Source organism: Schistocerca nitens, chromosome 2 (genome assembly GCF_023898315.1).
Source record: "Schistocerca nitens isolate TAMUIC-IGC-003100 chromosome 2, iqSchNite1.1, whole genome shotgun sequence".
NCBI classification, from domain to species: domain Eukaryota; kingdom Metazoa; phylum Arthropoda; class Insecta; order Orthoptera; family Acrididae; genus Schistocerca; species Schistocerca nitens.
In genome coordinates this window covers 714,469,044-714,493,170 of record NC_064615.1, presented here as the reverse complement: position 1 = coordinate 714,493,170, position 24,127 = coordinate 714,469,044, and the positions used below count along the sequence as shown (strand labels likewise).

Here is a 24,127-nt window from a genome sequence, read left to right as displayed (position 1 = left end):
GACACGTTTTTGCTGGAGGCCAAGGTTTTCCGAGGTATTCAAGAAAAACGTACAAATGTGACCTTCAAAGGCACCTAACCCCCACACTCATCCTTCAATAATCAGGATTTCTAGTGCGTTGTTCGTGGCACTCCCTCTTTCCACTGTACGAAAATTTCCGACTACACGAACTATTCCCAATATTCGACCTTTTTTAGTCTCTCCTGATTGGGCAATTACGCCACCAGTATAGTCGGCTGTTTAATTGACATAATTAATTTAAATGTGCCCTAGAGGAGAATGAAAGAAAAATGACTTTTGTGAACGTTGCGCCAAAACTAATCACGTTGACAATTCGATCAAAACTTAACTCTTAAAAGCACAGTAGTTTCGAAATCAGAAATACTGACGAATGCAACGATGTATTCTTTAATTTTGCATGTTAAAATTCATACTATGATCTGGTAAAATTTACACCAACGTCAGTTTTACAATTTGTAATTGCTCGACTAAGCCGATGACGTAATAAGGTGAATCAATGAAGACCAAACAATGGCTGAACGCGGGAAATAATTCATGCAGTTGCAAATTTTTGTACAGCAGTAGGAGGAAGTGCCATGAACAACATACTAGTAATCCTAATCGGTGGGGGATGAGTGTCGGATTGGGGGTGCCTTTGACAGTCGCTTATGTTGGGTTTTCTTGAATGACTCGAAAACTACGGTCTCTAGCGAAAACGTATACCAGTGCAAAATTTAACAAAAATTGGTTTCTTCCATACGGGGCGCCTGGTACAGCAACCGGCTATGAATTTCTTGAAATAAGACAGTCTTGGTTGTAAATCGTTTTATCTGTTTATTGCCAATAAATAAATACATAAAACAATTTGCAACCATGACTGAATTATTTAAAAAAAATTAACTACATTAAATTCCTCAGATAAAGGTCCTGTTCCCTTTTATGCAGGACTAACAGTTTGCGCATAGCGAGCGAGAGAATATAAAAAACTCGCACTTGGATCTTGAAGGCCAGATATCACATTGCGGGTTGCATAAAACCACGGCGGTAGGGTCAGCTGAATCACCCTGTATGATTGTATAATCTGCCTTTATTCATGACTTCTTATTTACCTGTCGTCGTCTATACTCGGAAGTGATGGAAATTTTATAAAATTATAATAATTAATGAAAAAGAAAAAATGGTACTAAATAAAGTGTAGATATGATAGTAAAAGCCACCCGCAATCAGGAGATCTCTAGCGACAAACTACAGCAGCCAACTGACAGAAACAACGGTGTCATGAATATTGGGTCACTGTTTTGCACATAATCCTAATGATGCTCAAAATAGAAGGACAATCGCCGTCTAAACAATTTTTGTTTTTTTTGTTTTACTGGATAACCAGTTACTGCTTGTTTTTACGTCGTTCTCAGAGCCATCAATTACGAATTGCAGCAGACAGCAGATGATCACTTGGCTAAGACACAGCTTGTCGCAGTCGAGGACGAAATGCCAGGAAACGTAACGCTTTACAGATCACAGACGTAGCCTTAAACTGGGGAAACAGTTTCAACGATAAGTGTTTCACTACGCACGGCCCTATTGGAAGTGTCCTCCGACCTGTGGAATGATTTTACCTACCAGTAATAGGGAGGCTTGCAACTTAACGTGAGCTCCAAACCGCGCTGCAGCTTGGCATTTTTCATACTCACAAAGTTATGCCAGAGGTGAAAGGCTCTGTAAGTAACAGAAGAAATTCTGGGAGAAACTGGAGATAGAATCCTGACCCATTAGATCAGCACTTATCCACTTGTTCACTTTGCAACCGAGCTCCGAATACCTACGGACATAGGATGATGGAAATCACAATAGGCAGACCAGCTGAAGAGAAATGGATATTTTTGAAAAGGAAAATCGTAGAAGTTGTCCAGGTAAGTGTTGGTACAAGGGAAGTAATTGCGAGGAAACCTTCAGGTAACGAATTTCAAGTAATTCAAGTGATCGATAAAAATTTCTGGGAAAAGACAGAAATCCAGCAATAAAAGTGAGAGACATAACCATTAGGTAGTGCATGGAAACTAAAACGAACGTGCTGAAGGAAAAACGTGAGCAAATCGAAAAAGAAACGGTCATCGGAAGGGCACATTCATTACAGAGGAAAACTAAAACAGCCATCGGTGAAATTGAAAGTAAATTTGTTAATATTAAGAGTTCAAAATAAACGCAGACATGATAATGGATAGGTACATTAAAGGCCTCTACGATGATAAGGAACTGCCCGGCAACGCGATATAAGAGGCTATGGGTGCGGATTTGGAATACAGAAAATCTCGCGCTAAATACAGATTTTGACACGACTTTGGAAGACTTGCAGTCAAATAAGGTAGAAAGAATAGATAACATTCCCACAGAATTTCTTCAAGTGTGTCAACCAAACGGCTATTCAAGTTTATGCTTAGAGTCTGTGTGTCTGGAGACATACAATCAGAATTTTTGAAACAGTCTCACCCTCACGGTATAGAAATGGCATAAATGTCAGAGAACTATCACACAGCCAGCTTAACAGTTCTTGCATCCTAGTTGCTGAAAAGGGTAATTTAATTGTTTTATTTAAGCTGGTAAAATTATGGTCATTAGTCCCTCTCTCACATATAACCAAACAGTGTGCATAGTTTATGTTATATTCATTACGAGACGCATGTAATAAGTTACATCTAATACAGAGCACAATGTTCAGAAGTCATTATTGCATAAACAGCCCAGAAAAAACAAAGAATGGAAAGGACGAATAAAACTGAGCATCTGACTGATGATCACTTTAGCGTTAGGAAAGCTGAGGCACGAGGCAGACAGGTGGGACGTTTCCATAGCTAACGGCGTCGAGATTTAGGAAAATCAAGACACTTTCATAGGATTTGTCAACTAGGAGAAGCTATCGACAAAACATAAACTGGTGCAAGATATTTAAAAAAACTAGATGTAAGTTATGGGAATAGACGGACAGTATACAATATTTAGAAGACCCAAAAGATAATAATTATAATAATCCAAGAACATGAGACAAGGGCTCAGATTAAAAAAGGCGTGAGGCAAGAATACAAAATTTCTTCTCTACTGATTAATTTATACATGGAGATGCCAAAAATAAAAGAAAGTATTTGATTAGTATTAAAATTAAAGGCAGAAAGAAATCAAATATAAGATTCGCTGACGTTATTGTTACCCTTAGTGAAGGTGCGGATGAATTACAGGACTCGTCGCGTGGAACAAACTGCATATTTTGCACGGAATATGGATGGAGATCACAGCAAAGGGAAACGAAATTAATGGGGAATAGCAGAAATGACAACAGCGATAAAGTTAACATAAAAAATGGAGACTATGAAGTAGAAGTGAAGGAATTGTTCTATCTTGAAAGCAAAATGACACACAACGTATTAAGAGGCTATAAGAAACAGACTGTCAGAGGCAAAAGGGCAGTCCTCGCTAAAAGACGCATATCAAACCTAGTCCTTAATTTTTGTGAAGGTATGCGTGGAACATTCACATTTCATGGAAGTGAATCATGGACTGGGAAAAATTTGAGAAGAAGAAATCGAAGCATTTCAACTTTTTTTGTCCTACCGTTCTCAGTTACTATGAACTATGTTGATAACTGTCGCTTTGGAACCGTCTAATAACAACTGAATGAGTGTAATTTTTCGCGTCATTCGCGATTCGATTTTATTATCTGAAAGACATATCCAGTAGCCTGTAATATATAAAAATTTGTGATTTACTATTCCGTTTTGCATATTGGACATTTTAAATTAAGTTTATTAACATTCTTTCTGATCTCTGTGTAGTAATAACAGTGTAAATTTCTACTTACAAATTTCAAAGACACTGTTGTACACGATTTTTTGTTCTTGTTTTAGAGCTGTTCTTCTTATGGTTATTGCCATTCGAAAATTCACTTGCAAAGCATTAGTGAGCACTCATTTATTTCATGTTGTATTTTCGATACCATAATGAAACATACCAACTCATGTACACACACACACACACATACACACACATACATACATACAGACGCACAGAGAGAGAGAGAAGAGAGAAGAGAGAGAGAGACAGAGAGGGAGAGAGAGAGACCAGCATCACATGAGAAATTTGAACTATTATTGTGACATAGAAAATCAGTAATTGCCACAACTGTCTATAACGTCAGTGTAAAATGTCCAATGTGTCAAACTAAATAGTATAAACACTGAATATGACTTTCAAGTGGTTCAAATGGCTCTGAGCACTATGCGACTTAACTTCTGAGGTCATAAGTCGGCTAGAACTTAGAACTAATTAGACCTAACTAACCTAAGAACATCACACACATCCGTAGCGGTCGCTCGGTTCCAGACTGTAGCGCCTAGAACCGCACGGCCACTCCGGGCGGCAATATGATTTTCAAATAATAAAAGCAAAGTGAGTGTGGCACGAAAAATTCATTTCATTCATTTGTAATCAAATGGATCCAAAGTGATAATTATCAGCGTAACATTTGATATGTGTTGTTACAGAAGGAAGCTGAAAATTAAGGTGACTGATTTGATAAGAAATGAAGAGATTCTGCACAGTATCGCCGAGGGACGGAACATATGGAAAAAACTGACTAGAAACTGGGAAGGAGAGTAGAACTTGTGTTAAGACATCAAGTAATAACCTCCGTGGTGGTAGAAGGAGATGTGGAAGGTGAAAAATGTAGGGGAAGACAGAGATTGGAGTGTATATAATAAATGATTGAGTACATTTGTTGTAAACGCTTCTCGGAGTTGTTGAGTTTGGCTCATGAGAGGAAGTCTTGTGGAGGCCGCATCAAACCAATCAGAAGGCCTATGGCCCGACCCTCATTCCACTACCCGTACCAAGCCCGCCCGGCTCGCCGCGCGGTCTAACACGCTGCTTCCCGAGCGGTAAGGCGTGCCGGTCCCCGGCACGAATCCCTCCTGCGGATTCGTGTCGAGGTCCGCTGTGCCGGCCAGCCTGTGGATGGTTTCTACGGCGGATTTCCATCTGCCTCGGCGAATGCGGGCTGGTTCCCCTTATTCCGCCTCAGTTAAACTATGTCAGCAATTTTGAACAAACACTGTCTCCACGTACGCGTACACCATAATTACGCTACCACGCAAACATCTGGGGTTGCACTCGTCTGGTATGAGACGTTCCGAGGGGGGTCCGTTGAGGACCGAACCGCACAATAACCCTGGGTTCAGTGTGGGGCGGCGGTGGGGTGGGTGGGCTGCTGTGGCCCGTTGTGGGGTTGTGAACCACTGAGGGCTACGGCAGGACGAAGCCTCTCCGTTGTTTCTGGGTCCCCGGTTTACTACACAGTACACCCACACTCCTACCAAAAAAACTGGGTGTGTACGATAGGCCGTGATACAGTATTTCCTGAGAATCCGCCACAGCGCCGCTGTGCCGTGAGCCAGTAGGCTGTACGCTTCCCTTACTCACCGACGACGTAGATGCAGCCGTGGTAGGCGACGCAGGAGACGCCGCTGCGGCGCGAGCGCATGGGCCGGATCAGCGTCCACTGGTTCACCGACGGGTCGTACACCTCGGCTGTGTTCATGCACTCCTGCCCGTTGAAGCCGCCCGTGATGTAGATGCGTCCTGCACAGACACCACACTCGCCGACTGCGTTAAGGCCTCACACGACACGCAAAGGGCTCAAGTTTCTATGTTGAGCTGAAGTTGGCGGTGGGCAGATCAATTTCCAAGTCGTAGTGTTATCTGACAAGAAATCCCTTGCGTGCGAGGTCTCAAGATCAATCTTTAGTAAGGCTTATTTGAAAGTGTTGCCTTAACAATAAAGACAGGAAGAATCTTACCTGCTAATGACTCACCATGAGCATCAGAAAGGCGACAGAAAATGACTGTTCGGGAGATGCAAAGATCAACCTTCTATCGGATGTACGTATTACACTTCACAAAATGGACATCGACGACATTCAAGAAATGTTCAAAACAAACCGTTAGCTTGCACCATGAACTGATTATGATAAAGTTCGGTTTGTGGGGCGCTGAAAGGCGTGGTCATCAGCGCCCGTACAAAGTCCCAATTTTTTCACAGTCCAATCTGGCCACGGTCACGAATCATGAAGATGATCTTGAAATGATGACTACAACACAAACACCGAGTCCCGGGGCAGAGAAAATCCCCAAATCCCCAACGCGGCCGGGAATCGAACCCGGGACCCCGCGATCCAGAGGCACCAAGGCTAGCTACTAGACCACGAGCTGCGGACGCACCATGAACTCCGAATGAAAAATGGCACGCCGCAGTGATCACAAAGTTCGCACCATCAAGATCGAAGGCGAGCTCTTTGGGAGCTACAAACCGCAGGAGGTTCAGCTAGGTATCCTCTCTTAAGGAATGCATATAGAATCACACTGGTGTAACAGGGTGATGAGAACTGATGGAATGTGATGGCATGCAACCGAATACTAAACAGTGTTTCGTGGAACTTATCGTGAAACTGTCTGTCCTTTAAGACGTAGCTGCAGATACTGCGATAATGTGTTTTATAGGCACGAAAAAAAAAATCCAGAGACTGCATTTGTCTAATGTTATGAACTGCAACATCACACAGTTTTCAGGAGCGATAGTTTGCTTTAAAGGACTATGATTTTTATACGCAGAACAGGAATCAGGCAAAAGCAAGTTTTTATTACCAGCTAGTGGACAAAAGCAGTGCTCATACTATAGTTGTAGTTCTCTTACGCCAATTTTTCCACTTTTGCTTGCTGCGACGTAAATATTCCCTACCGCCCTTACAAGATCACGCACACGAGAAAGAATCGTAGTGGGCAGAGTACCTCCGATTTCTCACAGCACAATAAATAACTTTCCAACCAATTTACCATCCAGATTAACAGTCGGCGTAACTGTATGTGAATGTTGAAATGTCGTGTGGCTAGGGCCTCCCGTCGGGTAGACCGTTCGCCTGGTGCAAGTCTTTCGATTTGACGCCACTTCGGCGATTTGCGCGTCGATGGGAATGAAATGATGATGATTAGGACAACACAACACCCAGTCCCTTAGCGGAGAAAATCTCCGACCCAGCCGGGAATCGAACCCGGGCCCTTAGGATTGACATTCTGTCGCGCTGACCACTCAGCTACCGGGGGCGGACTATGTGAATGTTGATTTTAGTTGATCTTGATATACCTTTCTTCGTACCTCTGATTTTCAGGGTTCTTTTCACACGCATTTACTCTTCAAATCCCGACCGTTAGGAGTTGGAAACATATTCCTTACTAATCGATGGAATAAGTTTGTTTATCTCATCAGCAAACTTTCGGGCCGATTCCGCAGTTTACACTGCGTCGTCAAGTCGACGCTTTGTTTGAAACTTCGTTTCTTACGTCTTCCAATATTATAGCACTGTCTGAAGTTATACAGCCATGTAATGCTTCTCTCGAAATCACTGTAATCTATCTTACGTGGAATATGATGTGCATTACGTAGTAGGTCACCGACAGGCACATCCAGTATACTGTATCGAGCATCCTTGAAACGCGCAAACATCAGTTTTTGTCATGCGCTAGACGGTCACAGTGCTGCGAGCTTATTCGGAATATGTTTATAATAATTTTTTTTGCTATGCTGCGGATGATATTCCATGTACATAATTATGATTAGTACCCGCTCTTTGGACAACGATTGTCATTTACTACGTTTCACTGGGAACGGAACTGGTGGCTCCCTTCTGACAAGGATAATGAACTGCATGGTTCGACACCTGTTTCAATATCACTTTCACTTTTAAACACGTATCGACAGCGTTGTACTCCCCATCTACATTGTCCGTACTGTCGAGCATATACGACACCACACAGATTCATTTTGCAGAAACGCTGATACTTCATCTGCCACTTCTTTCTCACTCTGCGAAATTCCTTGGGTTTCTTTCAGACGAAACGTCAATTTCGGCAGATATAATGCAAAGTTTGCTTTCGTTCTGGTGGCCATCTGCAGCCAATACCATAGTTGTACGGTAGTTAATATGTACAATTTCGCACTCAAGGCATTCGTTGTCAGTGAAAAAAATAATCTGAAGTATTTGAACAGATGTCTGCTTGTCCTCTTGATCAAAACATGTCTCCATTCGAGGATTCCGCTAATGCCAAAAAGGAAGGTACAGCTGGAACCCAAACCAGCGTACGATTTCGTTGCCAGCATGCTCGTCGCACACTTATCCCAACAGTTCACGTCCCCGCATGTAGGTTGTATAAAAGGCTGTGTGCTAGGTGACCCATAATTAATAGCGAAAACTGACACGGGGAACGCACTCGATTAACAGCAAAAATCAGCTGTTTGTGAGACAATTACATGTGTGGTTACGAGCCACAACTTACTTAAGTATGAAATATTTCTACTAAGTAGTACAAATTCATTTGAATTTAAGTTTTTGGATTAAGGTCCCATTTGTTTCAAATTTCATCCATGACCGATTGTTGGGGAATGTGTTAGATGCATTTTTCCCTGCAATATTTGTTTTTGCTGTACTTCCGTAAGTTGTCATTTATTACCGAAACAGAATCACGGTGTATTACATACTACCGGTGTAGTAATATCGTTGTACATTTGTCAGGGAATTTTTACTAAAGCAAAACATAGGTGCCTTAGGGATAACGATACCCTCTGTAAGGATGTATAACCCAAGCACATGGTATATGCTTGATTGCTAACCTCACATACATGACTATATTTACGTTCTTAAATTGTTGCAAAAATATACAACAAACATCGCTCGACGCGTATATTTTATCCAGTATTTGCATTTGAAATTTCTCAGCATTGGATAGAAACAGCTTTAAAACGTTGGGGATTAAAAAAGTAGAGTTGACTTTTGTGATGAAATTTGGGTGTTTTTTATGCTTTTCTTATCCTATTGTATTTCAACGATATGGTAGAGGCAAGTAAATGAGTGAGAAAATCATGTGCAGTCTTCAAGGATTTACCATTCACTACGAAAAGAAATGAAACAATAATCAGTTGTCTTGGCTCGCAGATACATCACCTTCACTTGAGCGTTTGTAGACTTTACCCTCACCTTGTTACGCGGCAACTTCGACCACGAATTTGATCACGTTAAAATACTGCAGCTCTTTGTTACATGATATACTCGCCGGCTAATTATAAATCTTAAGACAATTTACGTTAATGCATAAAGTGTTCTTTCTGCATCTGTGAAATTTTCCTCCCTTATAGGCTAGAAAGAAGCAGCCGAAAGCACAAGACTGTCGCATCAGTTCGGTGGAAACTGGCTGAATTACACTGCTTGACAAAAAATTTAAGTATGCCAGTGTAACTTGTAGCTTCGTACACGGACACACTATCGGTGGGTATGTAGAGGATTAGATGATGATGATGATGATGATGATGATGTTTGGTTTGTGGGGCACTCAACTGTGCAGTCATCAGCGCTCATACAATGTCCCAATTCTTACGCAGTCCAATTTTTACACAGTCCAATCTAGGCACTGTCACTAACGATGATGATGAGGATGAAACGATGAGGACAACACAAACACCCAGTCCCATGGCAGAGAAAATCCCCAACCCGGCCGGGAATCGAACCTGGGACCCCGTGATCCAGAGGCACTAACGCTAGCCACTAGACCACGAGCTGTGGACTAGAGGATTATAATCGCGATGCTCTGTGACAGGTACAACGATCACCTGAATGCATTGGTGTTGTCAGTGATTAGCTCTCGTACAAGTCCTATGATGGTATGTATGGGGCGCGAACAGCATCAGGCGTTGCGTGATCGCTGTGAGGGATACCTAGAAGCCGCGTGCTCGTGTCAGACAGTGTTATCAGCACCTGAATTTGAAAGGCGTCTCATTCTAGGTCGCCATCTGGCAGGCTGCTAGAATAGAGCAATATCCATATTCGTGAGGCATTCGGGTGTGGCACTGGTCCGACATTGGACTGATGGGAACGAGAGGGCAGGCAAACTCGTCGTCAAGGTTTCAATCGACCACGCGGTATTTTGCACCAAGAACAGCGTAACCCCTTCACATCTGACCTTTCCATCCGAGAAGTTACGCACTCACAGCTTCACTGTGGGTCGCTCCGCACAATTGGTCAGACACACCAGCCGAACTAGTGAATTATCGTCACAGGCGTGTGGTGCCGTTAACATCACAACACAAACGGCTGCGTTTGGAGTGGTGCCATGATGGGGAAGCATGCACTGCTGATGAATGGCGTCGCACTGTATTCAGCAATGGATCATACTTCTGCAGGGCCGCTGATTACCGTTGACGGCAACTACGCCGGCGACCTGCAGAGAGCTCCTATCCTTCCAGTGTTTTGAAGTGTGATGTTATTCCTGGAGTCATAGTGTGAGAAGCCATCAGGGATGACTTAAGGTCACGGATGGTAGTGATCGAGGGAACTCTAAATTGTACAGTGGTACTTCACGAATATCCTGCGTCCTCATGAACTGCCTCTCAGGCGAAGGTATAGTGATGTCATTTTTCGATTGGACAATGCTAGTCCACACGTTGCACGTCTTTCTATGAACTGACTGAGTGATGTTGGGGTACTCCCGTGGTCAGCAAGATCGCCGATCAGCAGCTATTTGACTCAGTCTGAAACTGAATCAGCAAGTGAATTCTGGCCAGAGGGGGTGCAACGCCATACTGCGGAGTAGGCTCATACTTCCAAGTTGTTCGTAAAAATGACTGGATTTTGTAATCACTGACATAATATCATACACCCTCTCAACTCGTGAAGTTTCATTTCGTCTCCTCTTCCACTTCTGGGTGCTTCCTGTTTTTTTTCAGGCAGTATTTACAATACGTCTTGTACTACATACGTATGAAGAGGGTCCACATGACGAGAAGAGTCACGTGACGGGACTTCGGCCAATCACGGACTGCAGACGAATTCAGATGAAGAGGAAAAGGATGGCCCTACTTTCCCTGTACAGAAGTGTCATCGTTACACCTGGCCACGCAAATGGTTGCTTTGCTAACTACTGAAGAACAATGTCATGGCCGCAGAGTGGAGTTCAGGCAGGCTTCCGCAGTGAAACACCCAGCAGCCACAAGAATCGCCTTCGTCGTGATTCGCGCACAGTATTCCGATGGACGTAACCACTGCCGCCTCGTTCTGTGGCTCCTCCATGGACTCCGACTCAATCCGTGGTGCTTCGTCGACTGGTGATTAATTCTGGAACGTTGCCTGGACTTGTCAGAAATAGCCTGCTTGATAGACTCTAAATTTTCTCCGATATTGCAAGTGTTGCTATGGGCTGACAAGGGACAGTAATGGTTCCGGATCTGCATCAAAAATATTTCTTGTCCGGCATTACAATTCTAGAATTATTTTGTGGTATTTATCTGGAGGGAAAGATCCATCTTTTGATTTGCGTGTACGTTGAGTTTATAAATAAACTAAACCTATCCAGCTGTGTGTTGATTGCTTGCTGTGGAACCTAGGAAGAAATTAAAAAATACTATCCAAAGACACAATACGATATAGCACCGCGGTATGCGACGGTCGCTCATGTGTCAGGGACATCTCCATCAGCTACAATGAAAAGTCAGGGAATGGGAAATGTTTGCAACTTTCTGTAGGCGCCCTTACGAATCCCTGTTGCGGTTACAAAATTACAAAACTCCGTTTATAAAGCCAACCGTACCTACTTGTTTGCTAAGGCTGCATTTATTAGTTACAGAATTAAAAGTAATTGCGAAGATTAACTGACTGTAAAAGGACAGTATTGACTTCAGGGGTATGTTGGTGCGTAATTAGTACGCAAATGAGTGATGTTGATCCCGGGGTCTCAGATTTAGAGGTACATAAGCCTGATCTGAGGCTACTTTGATCGTATGTCTCCCGAGGTTAAGCGCTATTCACGTGACGTCCAAACTCTTTGGCACTTGGCATGAAATTCACCATGGATAGGGTTGTCGGAGGAATTACTGACACGTACGGGCTTTGGCACGTCGGTATTCCGCTTGGGTGAAAGCATAATTATTGAAAGAAATCGGGCAAAGGAACTGAAGCAATGGCTTCAGGCTATTAGTGAATCAAGGTATTTCTGCGCTCGAGACTTGCTACAGGAAGTTTGGTTGAAAAGACAGTATTTTATTTAGTAGAATAAAATGATTTCGCAGATAATTTAAAGGCCTAGGAGGAGTTAAATAACACTACATGGGATATAATACGGTTAACAGAAGAGCAGCGAAAAATCCAAGACCAAGTAGAATTAAAATTAGGATACATGTAGTACTTCACAGGAGCAGACAAAGGAGGAAATTCACATGTATGATTTTCTGTAAATAACAAGGCTGAAAACCGTATTACAGGTTTGGAAGATATCTCAGATAGAAGAGTAACATTTGTTTCAAAAAGAAATTAAAGATCAGCCAATGTAAATCGCTCATGTCTATGCACCAAAATGTTCACATTCTGGTGAATAAGTAGAAGACCTCTACGTAGAATTACAGATGCTGATAAAGGACAGCAGTTCTCAGTAGAACATGATAACGAGGGATCGTAATGCCAAAGTGGAGCAAAAATTAAAGAACGAGTTATCACTGACAAACTGATGTGGTATCGAAAATGACAGAAGTCAAAAGATAAATTAATTTGCCACAGAGGACAACACATGCGGCCCTTAGCACTAAACTAAGAATGAAATTTACTATATTCTATCAAACAATAATGAAATTACGCAGGATCTTTAGAATTTCAAGATGGATAAAATTAAGAGGTAAAATATATACAGAGCTAGAAAGAAATTAATTCTCCTCCGAGTGAGAAAATGTTTTGTTTACAACGAGATTCATCTGAAGAAATGACCATTACAATAAAATAAAGGAATCGGAGGTCGCACTAGAAGATTAAAGTGTTAGTTTTTCTCGCGCACTGTTAAAGAGAGGAACGGTACAGAAATTGTGTGAAAATGGTTCGATAAACCCTTTACCTGACACTTAAGTGAGAATTGCAGAGTTGTCATGTACATATAATTCACCAGGAAGGAGATCCGAAAAGTAGACAGTAAGATGCCTTTGAGAATAGGGAGGTTTATGAGATTAGATGATGCAGCGAGATCAGCATCTTATAAAATGGGCATTACACATACATTAGAGGAAAGAGGCAGTTATTTAAGAAGAGAATTTAGGCAAGCAGCGAAGAAGAGATAGTATAAAGAACACAAAATAAAAGAAAAATCAGCAAGAGCAGCGAAACTACCAAACAAAAGGCGAGAGTTTCAAGCAAAAAATAGGAGGAGGATGGTGAAATATACTGACTAAAATAAAACCATCTGGAAAAATCTCCGAGAAGAAGTGATAAGATACAGGGAATATTTGACAAGAGAGATAATTCGAAACACTGAGAATTCGGAGGTAGCCCAGTAGGTTGATTTCAGCAAATGCACACATACCATCTCAGTATCAGTATAAAAATGGCCGCCGCACTTGCGACTTGCACCAGGGAAGAACAGCGTTCTGTTATTCGGTTTTTGTGTAGTGAAGGTGTGAAACCCATTGAAATTCATCGAAGAATAAAGGTTCCGTACAGTGATGCATGTTTGTCACAGCAGCAAAGCAGCAAGTCTACGAATGGAGTAGGAAGTTCGCAAATGGTGTGACTTCAGTGGAAGATGCTCCTCGTCCAGGTCAGGCACAAAGAGTTGTGACTCCACAGAACATTGCAGCAGTTGAAGCCATAGTGAAGGAAAACCGCAGAGTGACAGTGAATGACATTGCAGCATGTTTACAGATTATTCATGGGTCCGCACACCACATTGTGCATGATGTGCTCCAGTTTCACAAAGTGTCTGCAGGATGGGTGCCACGGGAGCTGACTCCTGAAATGAGAGAACGACGTGTTGATGCTTGTGAAGAGCTTCTTCGGCGCTTTGAACGAGAAGGTGATGGCATAAAAAAAATGGTTCAAATGGCTCTGAGCACTACGGGACTTAACTTCTGAGGTCATCAGTCCCCTAGAACTTAGAACTACTTAAACCTAACTAACCTAAGGACATCACACACATCCATGCCCGAGGCAGGATTCGAACCTTCGACCATAGCGGTCGCGCGGTTCCAGACTGTAGCGCCTAGAACCGCTCGGCCACCCCAGCGCGCGTGATGGCATCCTTGCAAGAAACGTTACTGGGGACGACCTGCTTTTCGAGTGTCTTCCTCATCAACCATACTCACCAGACCTCGTCCCAAGTGCTTTTCATGTGTTTGGACCACTCAAAGACGCAATGGGAGGAAAGAAGTTCCGTTCTGATGAGGATGTACGCCACGTGGTGCGAGAGTGGTTGCGCGGACTAGCAAAAAAATTTTTGTATAAAGGAATTTATGCACTTTGTAAGCGCTGGAGGACTTGCGTTGACTGTGGGGGAGATTATGTTGAACAGTTTTGTCCCACTTCAGCACAATAAATAATATTTAAAAAATATTTAAGGTTTTCATTTGACTCACCCTCGTACGAGAGTTCAGTTACTCAGTAAGCTGTGTAGATTGGAAAAGCCTGATTAGGCGGTGTTTACCGTCGAGCGAGGTGGCGCTGGCGTCGGAGCGCTGGGCGTTCATGGGCGCGATGGGCGACCACTGGTTGGTGCGGTGGTCGTAGCGCTCGGCGGTGCTCTGCCGGTGGTGGCCGTCGTAGCCGCCCATCGCGTAGATGATGTCGCCCAGCATCGCCACGCTCACGTAGCACCTGTGCCGCGGACAGCGTCACCCGGGAACCAATAAAGGACCGGTCTACGTCACCAAGCTACCGCACACTTCTAAACGTAACGTAACTACTGGACATAAAAATTGCTACACCAAGAAGAAATGCAGATAATAAATGGGTATTCATTGGACAAATATATTATACTAGAACTGACATGTGATTACATTTTCACGCAATTTGGGTGCATAGATCCTGAGAAATCAGTACCCAGAACAACCATCTGTGGCCGTAATAACGGCCTTGATACGCCTGGGCATTGAGTCAAACAGAGCTTGGATGGCGTGTACAGGTACAGCTGCCAGTGCAGCTTCAACACGATACCACAGTTCATCAAGAGTAGTGACGAGCCAGTTGCTCGGCCACCATTGACCAGACGTTTTCAATTGGTGAGAGATCTGGAGAATGTGCTGGCCAGGGCAGCAGTCGAACATTTTCTGTATCCGGAAAGGCCCGCACAGGACCTGCAACGTGCGGCAGTGCATTATTCTGTTGAAATGTAGGGTTTTGCAGGGATCGAATGAGGGGTAGAACCACGGGTCGTAACACATCTGAAATGTAACGTCAGCTGTTCAAAGTGCCGTCAATGCGAACAAGAGGTGACCGAGACGTGTAACCAATAGCACCCCATACCATCACGCTGGGTGATACGCCAGTATCCCGATGACGAATATACGCTTCCAATGTGCGTTCACCGCGATGTCGCCAAAAACGGATGCGACCATCATGACGCTGTAAACAGAACCTGGATTCAAACGAAAAAATGACGTTTTGCCATTCGTGCACCCAGGTTCGTCGTTGAGTACACCATCGCAGGCGCTCCTGTCTGTGATGCAGCGTCAAGGGTAAGCGCAGCCGTGGTGTCCGAGCTGATAGTCCATGCTGCTGCAAACGTCGTCGAACTGTTCGTGCAAATGGTTGTTATCTTGCAAACGTCCCCATCTATTGACTCAGGTATCGAGACATGGCTGCACGATCCGTTACAGTCATGCGGATAAGATGCCTGTCGTCTCGACTGCTAGTGATACGAGGCCGTTGGGATGCAGCACGGCGTTCCGTATTACCCTCCTCAACCCACCGATTCCATATTCTGCTAACAGTGATTGGACCTACACCAACGCGAGCAGAAATGTCGCTATAGGATAAACCGCAATCGCGACAGGCTACAATCCGACCTTTATCAAAGTCGGAAACGTGATGGTACGCATTTCCCCTCCTTACATGAGGCATCACAACAAGGTTTCACCAGGCAACGCCGGTCAACTGCTGTTTGTGTATGAGAAATCGGTTGGAAACTTTCCTCATGTCAGCACGTTGTAGGTGCCACCACCGGCGCCAACCTTGTGTGAATTCTCTGAAAAGCTAATCATTTGCATATCACAGCATCTTCTTCCTGTCGGTTAAATTTCGCGTCGGTAGCGCGTCATCTTCGTGGTGTAGCAATTTTAATGGCCAATAGTGTAATTTAGAACAGCGAGTGTTTCAGGGTTACAGATGGGTAGGGTGCGACGGTGACGGATAAAAACTCTCTGGTTTGCATTCCGACATTTTCAATGACGCTCCATCGCAATTTTGCCCTCTCGTAGGATCTCGTTGGTGTTAAGAGTGGCAAATTTGTATTCCGTGTATCTGTCCACACACTGGTTGGGACAGTTTAATAGCCAAGTACATTATCTGTTGAAAAGAATCCGGACATTCTATCTAACACGGAATTTAACAGTAGATGACAGGAGAAGCGGACCCACCAGCATAAAAGGAGGCGGGTGTACTGTGCTGTCGGTAGAGAAACAGGAGAGTTTAGTGACTTCGAAAGTAAACTACTCATTAAATGTGGCCTGAGTAACAAATCACGGACGTAACAACAGTTTTAAAGCTGCCCATGTCGACTGTTAGTGATGTGGCTGTGAAGTGAAAATGTGAAGGAACAAGACCATCCAGACCGTCGAGCATTGTGGAAGCAGGTTGTAAAAAATTGTATGAAATCAGTGAAACAATCACTCGTGAATTCCAAGGTGCTACCAGCATTGCAGTTAGTACAGGAAGTTAAAAAGAATGAGATATAATGCTCGAGCAGCTCCTCACAAACCATACATTTTAGTAGTCAATGATAAGTGACATTTGAGATGGTGCACAGAGCGACGATAATAGACAGTGGATAACCGGAAACCAGTGTGGCTTGTAGAGAACAAGATTCATGAAATGGACTGGCCTGCCCAGAGTAGCGATCTCAAACCTGAGAAATGTTTCTGGGATGGGTTCGTTCCAAAACCCGTGTTCAACATCACTACCTTCTCCGGTTTCGGCTTTTGAGCAAGAATGGGCTACCATTCCTCCACGAACATTAAGAGACCTCACTGAAAGTGTCCTCAGCAGAGTTCAAACCATCGCAAAGGATGGACACATACCGCATTAAAGTTCACTAATTGATGCTTGAATACATTTGATCACGTACCTAAGATTCTCTGCACTTACCCTGCAACTCATCCGTTCAGAGAGCAGCTTGTTTTGTATACACCTGAGACCACTTCGGTTGCGTTATTAATATCCGTAACGAAACACGGCCTTCTCTTTAGGCGAGGTTATTATCATGCTCCAGCGTGATGGCGCTCGATTTAGAGGAAGCTGGTGAGTGAGGTAATTTTTATCGTCAGAACTTGACCAACAAAGGTCTAACACATATTTGTTGGTGGCACACGTGGACTCGTCCACTTGGCTTTTGCTTGTGCAGAACCGGTTTGCACGATCTGGTGAAACGGCGTTTTGTTCAGCCTAGAGACGCTGCGCTAGGCTTTCTGTTATCCACCTACGTGGTTCGAGGTCGAAGCCTACTGCGCTCGTTGAAATGAAAGTGAATTTCGCACGAAGACTGATTTTTCCCATCACGTTTTGGAAACAAACATTTGACAATTCCTGGCAGGAAGCAGCATTTTGCAGAGCAGGCATGTTAGCAGGACCGGGAAGTGGCCAACGGGAGTGCGTCACATCTGCTCTAGAGACTAAACGGCTGAAATGGTTAGATGCTAAATTTCCTGGAGTTGCTTGGAGCTCGCGAAATCTAGGGGTTAGCCAGCAGCTCTACTGGCTTCCGGTTTTCTAGGTGGGTGTTGCAGTTTAGGGAATGAGCACTTGCTCGGGGGGTGATGTTTGATAAAAGTGACGTGTTCGGCTTCATTTGATTGAGCGAACAAAATACATTTACACTGCTGACAAAAAAATCAAACGCAAGGCGTGGTCGGATTCGTCGGGTACGTAAATGATTGGAGCTGCAGTTCTCTGACAGGTAGACCAACCACCAGACTGCGTTAATGTTATCGTGTCTGCGTGCTTACCAGACCTGGTTAGTATATAAGGCGCGTGAACAGAGTCAGATGTTGGGTATTCACTGAAAGACGCAGAGATGCCATATATTCGTGTGAGACAGTGTTATCAGCACCTGACACAGTTTGGAAATGGCCTCCTTGCGGGTCTCCTTTTCGCCGGCTGGCCCAGTCAAGTGACAGCGGCCCGATGATGTTCTGTATGGAAATGTGAGTGCTGCTGTCGCGAGTAGGACTTCGTGCGACTTCATGAAACCTCCAAGGACGCGACGGTAGGAATTTTCTGAAGAGAGGAGAGGTGGTAGATTTAATTTGTGATCAGTTTACTGTATCCAGTGGTAAATCTCAAATCCCTCCGAACTGTCTGACGGAGTCACGACACCTAATAGTGTTGACAGCAATTTGTCCACTGCTTTGTGCCCATTTGGTGCATAATGAGAGGAGGAGGTTACATGCCAAAAATATATTTTACCGTCGTTCCGCCCTTTGTTTAAAACTGAACCATAACGCAAATACAAGACACACTATATAGATACTCATCGCTATCATTCGTGAGAAACACAAAATGGTTAATGTAACTGCATAGCCTACCACAGACTCATTCAGTTAACATGAAAGTTTTTTTTGGGTAGGAATGGTACAGTGTTTAGCTGTAAATAATTATGAAACGAACACTTTGGCAACGGTTAAAGTGGCTTTATTCTGCGTCTGCCTGTAGGCCCAGAAGAAGGCCACTGTAACCGTGGCTGAAACGTTGGTTTCGCCTGTGATATTTGTCTTCACTATGACATAGTACCATGTGATGTAACTTTTATATTAACAAGAAAGCTTAATTGATAGGTCGGATGTAGGTGTGACAATCCACCTTTCGCGGAATAGTAATGTGAGATACCAACCCAACCTAGGTAGTCACTAATGTGTAAGAAACCGATTTTTAGATTAAGAGTGTAAAAACTGATAAAAATTAAGAATAATGTGAAGCTGAATATACTTCGAAGTGGGGCACATCGTGTTGGACAACTGTTTCGCAGAGCTGGGTGTGTGTTATGGGGTAACGCACCTCCTGCTGTGCATGGGCGCCACCTCGCGCCACACCTTGGTGACGACGTTGAAGCGGCGGCACGAGTTGAAGTAGTCCATGCCGTCGAAGCCGCCGATGACGTAGATGTCGTGCCCGATGACGGCGGTGCCGTGGTATGCGCGCGGCCCAGTGGGGTCCACCTCGTTCACCTGCACCGACCGTCCCGCTCTCAGCAGCAACCAAAGTGCTTTCAAGAGAAATCAGTGCAGTGCTGTCTGCCACGAGAAAACTACTACGTTCCGTATGTCAACGAAGACAGGTGGCTTGAAGGAAGGTCCTTGTTTTCTAATTCACTTTAATTACATACTAATGTTTGAGGTAACTGCGTAACTCAGGAACAAATATGCTGGGAGAATAGAGAAGTGGTCCAAAAATAAGTGCTCCGGTAAATTGCTTCTTTCCTGTTATCTTATACACTTTCTGTTCACTCAATTTTTGACTCTCTTGCATAGGATGTCATTTCAAATGTGTCCAGTCTATACTTCTCTCTTATTCGTCTGTAGTCGACGCCAAAACTTTTGGTGGCTCTCGCCTATGAAGTAATCTTCTCTAATCCTGGTGGCGGAAGAAATCTTCACGTAGTCCGACAAGAGGAGAAGTGGTGACGTAAACTTTCTGATATACAGACTTTCGTCCACTGTCCTAGATTCAATTCCCGGCTTGTCAGCAGTGTCTCATGTGTGCAATTTGTGCCACAACTTGTTGCCAGCAGCTAACTGTTTTCAAATTTCGCATCGCTGCAACTTGATCGCCAGCCGATAATGAAAGGAAATGCTCGCATGTATCTTTGTTTATTTACCCATAGCAGTCCGTCTTCCTTCCTCACATTCCCTCTTCTATGAAAATGAACTGAATAACTAATTTACAAGTATGTTTCTTTGATTGGCGGCTCCATAGTGTCCTGTGCACTACGACCAGATAATGGGTATACTTGGAAGGAGAGACAGCATTGGTCGTATATTTTTGTTTCTTATCGCGATAATAAACAAAAATATACGACCAATGCTGTCTCTCCTTTCAAGTATGTTTCTAATACGCCCCACGTGAGCCAGAGGGTAGTGTAACACTGTAGGCTCCGGATGCCAACTTAATTTCTTTGAGTCTTAAGGGAGGCTCAGAGAGGTTGCTTTCAGGCAGGAGATGGTCACCTGCCCTCACGTAAAGCGCGGGTAGTGGCAAGCACTGCTTGACCTCACCGTCGCCCGTGTGTCCTGAGTTGGTGAGGAACGCATTCTTTTAGCATACACTGCTATGTACTGTTGAACAAGGTCTTCGTAAATCGGAGCAGCTTCATTTTCTTAGCGATTAGACTCAGTTGAAGAAATTTTGATGTAAATTTCGCGCAGGAGTGCGATTTTTGAACTTGGCTTAGTTATGCTGCTTTGGTTAGGATACAGGCCTTGTTACTGTTTCAGGTGGCCCCCTGATTCGAACTCCTGCTGTTAATTCTGTTTTGTTTAACAGGTTAGTGTGTCAGTCAAGGCATCTGCGTATTCAGTCCAGACTCTGATGAATCTGCTTTGCTGGACCTGTGGCCGTTGGCCCATAGCCGCCAGGTAGCCTTGGAAGCTGAGTTAAATCGTCTTAGTCGAGGTATCTAGCGAGTTGTTTGTTCACTGTAAGTTCACTGAGGCACCACAAACAGTTTGAAATAGTTGAAATAGTAAATTCTGCGAAATCTGTGTCATTTGTGACTTCATCTCTGGTTAGCATCCTACCGCCACATGTTTGTGAAATTGATCCATATTGAAAAATCACAAGAGGTGACTGGTTCCAGTTATAACTGGAAACATTTAATGTATATTAATTTTGACCTAGATAATTATACGGGTGTTTTCACCCTGATTCCAATGATGCTGTGCAGGGCCGTGTAGGTCAAATACTTGGGATTTTGTACGCTTTCGAGTGACATATTTCTGGCGCGCATCCGCGATATGGCTCATCGTGTCCACGCGCCGCTCAACTGTATGACAGAAGTTTACGTAAGAGTCACTGGTAACTGGGGTTACGGTAAATAAGTAACAATGTCCTTTCGTGTAACAAATTAGTAAGCCGTTGAACAGATATAATACTACTTCCCACGTATTATGTGAATAGTAATGAATACTTGGTGCAGTCACGTGGGTACCCGCATAGCACTGGCTAATTATCTCTGGATCTCTTCAGGGCGCTGTTCTTGTCAAGAAACCGCCAATAGTTGAATAATTGCATGCTTCTTTGCGGTGCACGTGTGAGTGGAACTGAGTTTACCCCTCCCTCCCACCTGCACCCCCCCCCCCCGACCCAACGTGAATGTGGACTGCGCCCAAAGTGAAACGCACATTGAATCAAAAGTTTACTGAGAGATCATAAATAATATTAACAAGGAGGAGGGGTAGCGTTTCATTACTCTAAGCAATTAGTCTCCGTCCCCCAACAGTTACACTTACAACACAACACTCATGCATCATGATTTCTCGTTGTGTACGAAGGAAAAAAAGAAAAAACCCAGCTAGGTGGCTGAACAGACCCCTGGGGGTCTCCTAGTCAACAACGCAATCGACTCTTTCCTGCTTCTCTCTGGTTTTTCCAGGGTCCACGCTCATTTCCACAAAATGCTGTGCTCAGTGCACACATTACTGGGACATTAAAGTCCTCGCAAATTTTTAATACCAATATATACATTTGATTATCTACGCCAGCCCATACTGTAATTCTTGCTGTTCGCATTCTGTGAAATCGCACCTCCTAGACAGCAGAATTATTTTACTCTTCCTACTATTTTGTCGTTCCGAATGTTTTAAGTCTACAAAAATGATTTTCTCCTTTTTCCTGCAATTCTTCACTTTTGTGATAGCAGGCGTGTTCTTAACTCTTACTTTGCATCAAAGAAAGTATATGGTTCCAGAGACCTTTTCAGCTCTCAAAAATATATTACGTATGTAAGCAGACTGAAGTGACGAATGAAAATTTGTACCAAGGCCGGGATTCGAATTCGGGTCCCCTGCTCACGAGACAGATGCGATAACCACTACGGCATCCTCGCACAGTGGCATTGCACATCTGCACGGACTCTCCAGCACGCCCCCCTCTTTAATCATTTGAATGAAGCACCTAAACTTGGGCTTCAGGTGGGATTCCCCTTTTCTTTCGATGCTGAGATGCTATTCTAATGCAATTGGAGAAACTCTGCAATACTGTTCGAGTGTAGGGGGAATACCAAGTGGGCTGCGCCGTGAATGGGAATTTGGACTGAGGAGGGAGTCGTGTTAGGGCAGTCTGTGCAGATGTACAAAGCCACTGTGCCAGGGTAATGTAGTGGTTAGCCCATCTGCCTAGTGAGGAGGAGACCTGGGTTCGAACCCTGCCTTTAGTACAAATGTTCACTCGTCACTTCAGTCTGAAAACACAGGGTGAGCATCAATAAAACTGTAGATGGCGCTGACGAATGAAAGTTCCTCTGACCACATGCCACGCGTTCTTTGTGTGTTGCAGGCTGTGTGATTGATGCAGTGTACTGTAAGCAGCAGAATGGTCTGGTATTCATGTCACGAACAAACCGAGTCGTGTTTGTGTACGATTAAGCGCAGTGCAGCTATACCAAAACAAGTACGCCAGTGGGAATCCTAGACAAATGAGTTAAGTGATGTGGCCTAATAGCCAGCCTTCGCCGAGTAGACGCGCACCTTGACCCACTGGTCGGCGCGCGTGTCGTAGATCTCGAGGCAGTTGGTGGGGCTGCCGCCGCTCCAGCCGCCCACGGCGAACAGCAGCTCGTGCGGCACCCGCGGCCGCGCGCAGTCGGGCGTCTGCTGCTCGCCGTCGCGCATCTCCAGGTCGTACAGGTAGCGCAGCGTCTCCATCACCAGCGGCCGGCACGCCTCGTTGCCGCTCACGAACGGGTGGTCCTTCACCTGCGACAAGCGACAACCACCACACCAGTTCAAAAATGGTTCAAATGGCTCTGAGCACTATGGGATTTAACATCTGAGGTCAGAAGTCCCCTAGACTGAGACCTACTTAAACCTAACTAACCTAAGGACATCACACTCATCCATGCCCGAGGCAGGATTCGAACCTGCGACCGTAGCAGTCACGCGTTTCCGGACAGAAGTGCCTAGAACCGCTCGGCCACAACGGTCGGCCCACCACACCAGTCAACCTCCGATATCTCTCTTCCCTGTCCAACTTTTAAGCGAATAACAGCGAAATAATTTTCATGTTTGGACATGAACTACTCCAAAAAATCGTCAATTTTCATCCACCTTCAAAGTTTTACTAATTCCGAAGTTTTCTTTTATAGGCTCGTAGAAGTGATGGCATATGCCGACGGCGTGGAGATTCTTTTGAAGAGATGCTCCTGGAGTTACCTGTAAGAAGTTCGTCAAGAATTACATCAGTGATGTTAAGGAATTAACTTGTCTGCTGGGCCTTAAAACACCACGTACCTGTCATTAAGATGGAGCCTTTTAAGAGGCCCAGTTATAAAATTAGGCAACAGTCCATGAAGAGAAAGACCATCACCGGACTTCTGGGCGCCATTTTGGATGGTTGACAAAATTAGAGTGCACTTACTGAACCAGTTGAAACGTGGATATGCCGCAAAATGGCAAGAACGAGCAGGACGGAAGGAAAAACCAATTTAGAAGTATATATATGTAGATGGTATCTGTTCTTTCGGACATGTCCGAAAGAACAGATTCCATCTTCATACACTCCTGGAAATGGAAAAAAAGAACACATTGACACCGGTGTGTCAGACCCACCATACTTGCTCCGGACACTGCGAGAGGGCTGTACAAGCAATGATCACACGCACGGCACAGCGGACACACCAGGACCCGCGGTGTTGGCCGTCGAATGGCGCTAGCTGCGCAGCATTTGTGCACCGCCGCCGTCAGTGTCAGCCAGTTTGCCGTGGCATACGGAGCTCCATCGCAGTTTTTAACACTGGTAGCATGCCGCGACAGCGTGGACGTGAACCGTATGTGCAGTTGACGGACTTTGAGCGAGGGCGTATAGTG

General features: G+C 44.4%; 1 protein-coding gene across 1 annotated transcript in view; it reads right to left on the bottom strand.

Annotated features, from left to right (window-relative positions):
- LOC126235280 (kelch-like protein 10) overlaps positions 1 to 24,127 on the bottom strand; it is a 170,201-nt gene that overhangs the window by 43,920 nt on the left and 102,154 nt on the right. Inside the window, exons 6-9 of the mRNA XM_049944006.1 lie at positions 22,790 to 23,017; positions 19,104 to 19,273; positions 14,542 to 14,711; positions 5,467 to 5,625 (exon numbers count right to left, since the gene is read on the bottom strand). Coding sequence (XP_049799963.1) covers positions 5,467 to 5,625; positions 14,542 to 14,711; positions 19,104 to 19,273; positions 22,790 to 23,017 — 727 coding nt within the window. The remainder of the gene's footprint in view (positions 1 to 5,466; positions 5,626 to 14,541; positions 14,712 to 19,103; positions 19,274 to 22,789; positions 23,018 to 24,127) is intronic.